At 44.3% G+C, this 2143-nt stretch overlaps 1 protein-coding gene across 1 annotated transcript; it reads left to right on the top strand.

The window, feature by feature from the left end:
* Positions 1-6: 6 nt before the first annotated feature.
* LOC109974004 (gastrula zinc finger protein XlCGF57.1-like) lies at positions 7-2137 on the top strand. Its single transcript, XM_020623958.1, has one exon. It carries the CDS (start codon positions 38-40, stop codon positions 1757-1759), a length of 1722 nt encoding a protein of 573 aa, XP_020479614.1. The 5' UTR covers positions 7-37; the 3' UTR covers positions 1760-2137.
* Positions 2138-2143: the final 6 nt, after the last annotated feature.

The following is a 2143-nucleotide window of genomic DNA, read 5'->3' as shown; positions in this document are numbered from 1 at the left end:
AGAGCAGCTTGGACTGAAGCAGGAGACCGATCCCTTTATGTTGACTCCTACTTATGAGGACAGTGACCACAGTGAACCAGAACCAGACAGTGACCAGCAGCTTCTCCTTCACAGCTCTCCTGTAGCTGAGAGCCAGGATCAGAGAGGAAACCAGCATGTAGACTCAGGATCAACCAGTGACAGTAGCAATGTGGACAACTCTCCCATGTCACAGACTGAGTGTGATCCTACCACAGGTAACAAGTCCTTCACATGTGACACTTGTGGGAAAACTTGTAGATGTAAGTCCGATTTGAACCGACATTTGAGAATCCACACAGATAAGAAGCCACATGTTTGCAACACATGTGGGAAGAGTTTCACACGAAGTGGTCACTTGCATGACCACATGAGAATTCACTCTGGTGAGAAGCCATATTCTTGCAAAACATGTGGGAAGAGTTTCACTCGTAATAGTTCCTTAAATACCCATGAGAGAATCCACACTGGTGAGAAGCCACATGTTTGCAACACATGTGGGAAGAGTTTCACTTATAATAGTTCCTTAAATACCCATCAGAGAATCCACACCGGTGAGAAGCCATATGTTTGCAACACATGTGGGAAGAGTTTCACACAAAGTGGTAACTTGCATGAGCACATGAAAGTTCACACCGGTGAGAAGCCGTATGTTTGCAAAACATGCGGCAGGAGTTTTACTTGTATTAGTTCCTTAAATACGCATAAGAGAATCCATACCAGTGAGAAGCCGTTTATTTGCGACACTTGTGGGAAGGGATTCAAACGGAGGTCACATTTGACAAATCATTTAAGAATCCACACAGGTGAGAAGTCGTTTATTTGCAACACCTGTGGGAAAGGATTCAGTCAGCGCTCATGTTTGACCACTCATTTAAGAATCCACACAGGTGAGAAGCCGTATATTTGCAACGCTTGTGGGAACGGATTCAAACTGAGGTCACATTTGACATATCATTTAAGAATCCACACCGGTGAGAAGTCGTACGTTTGCAACACCTGTGGGAAAGGATTCAGTCAGCGCTCATATTTGACCACTCATTTAAGAATCCACACCGGTGAGAAGCCATATATTTGCGACACTTGTGGGAAGGGATTCAGACAGAGGTCACACTTGACTTCTCATATAAGAACCCACACCGGTGAGAAGCCGTATATTTGCGGCACTTGTGGGAAGGGATTCAAGTGGAGGTCACATTTGACGAAGCATTTAAGAATCCACACAGGTGAGAAGTCATACGTTTGCAACACCTGTGGGAAAGGATTCCGTCAGCGCTCGTATTTGACCATCCATTTAAGAATCCACACCGGTGAGAAGCCATTTATTTGCAACGCATGTGGGAACGGATTCAGACGGAGGTCACATTTGACAAATCATTTAAGAATCCACACCGGTGAGAAGCCGTATATTTGCGGCACTTGTGGGAAGGGATTCAAGTGCAGGTCACCTTTGATTAATCATTTAAGAATCCACACAGGTGAGAAGTCATACGTTTGCAACACCTGTGGGAAAGGATTCCGTCAGCGCTCGTATTTGACCATCCATTTAAGAATCCACACCGGTGAGAAGCCATTTATTTGCAATGCTTGTGGGAACAGATTCAGATGGAGGTCACACTTGACAAATCATTTAAGAACCCACACTGGTGAAAGGCCGTTTCCTTGCAGCACTTGTGGAAAAGGTTTCACAGAGAACAGGGCCTTGCAGGTCCACATGAAGGTCCACACAGGTAAGAAGTAGGGTAGCAACAGTGTGAGATTTTCCCAGTATGATAACTGTCTTATTGTGATTTCACAGTATCATCATATAACATACACCATTACTATTATTAAAGTAATTAAAACAGAAGGGTTTTTTTTTATAATAAATTGCAAACAGGGTCATAAGTTAACACCCACCAGGAGCAAAAACTGGTAGATTTTCCATTTGGTGAGTAAATCTCAGAAGACCACCTGCCACACTGGTGGGTAAATGTTTGTAGCAAAATAGTCGTGGACTAAAACTGTGTCCTGCCCTGCTTCTGTCTGTGTCAGAGTCTGACATGCACACCCGTGTCTGTGAAGACCTGCTCCTGCTCTGCCTCTGGTTGACTATAGTTTGCATGTTAGCACCAGTAGTGGAGGA

The sequence above is a fragment of the Monopterus albus genome, unplaced genomic scaffold, assembly GCF_001952655.1.
Source record: "Monopterus albus unplaced genomic scaffold, M_albus_1.0 scaffold317.1, whole genome shotgun sequence".
Classification (NCBI taxonomy): domain Eukaryota; kingdom Metazoa; phylum Chordata; class Actinopteri; order Synbranchiformes; family Synbranchidae; genus Monopterus; species Monopterus albus.
Note: the sequence above shows the minus strand (reverse complement) of the source record. Positions and strands in the feature narration are given on the sequence as shown.

Bases quoted from the DNA above. Each gene is read 5' to 3' on its own strand.
- LOC109974004 (XM_020623958.1), top strand. From the start codon at position 38: ATGTTGACTCCTACTTATGAGGACAGTGACCACAGTGAACCAGAACCA.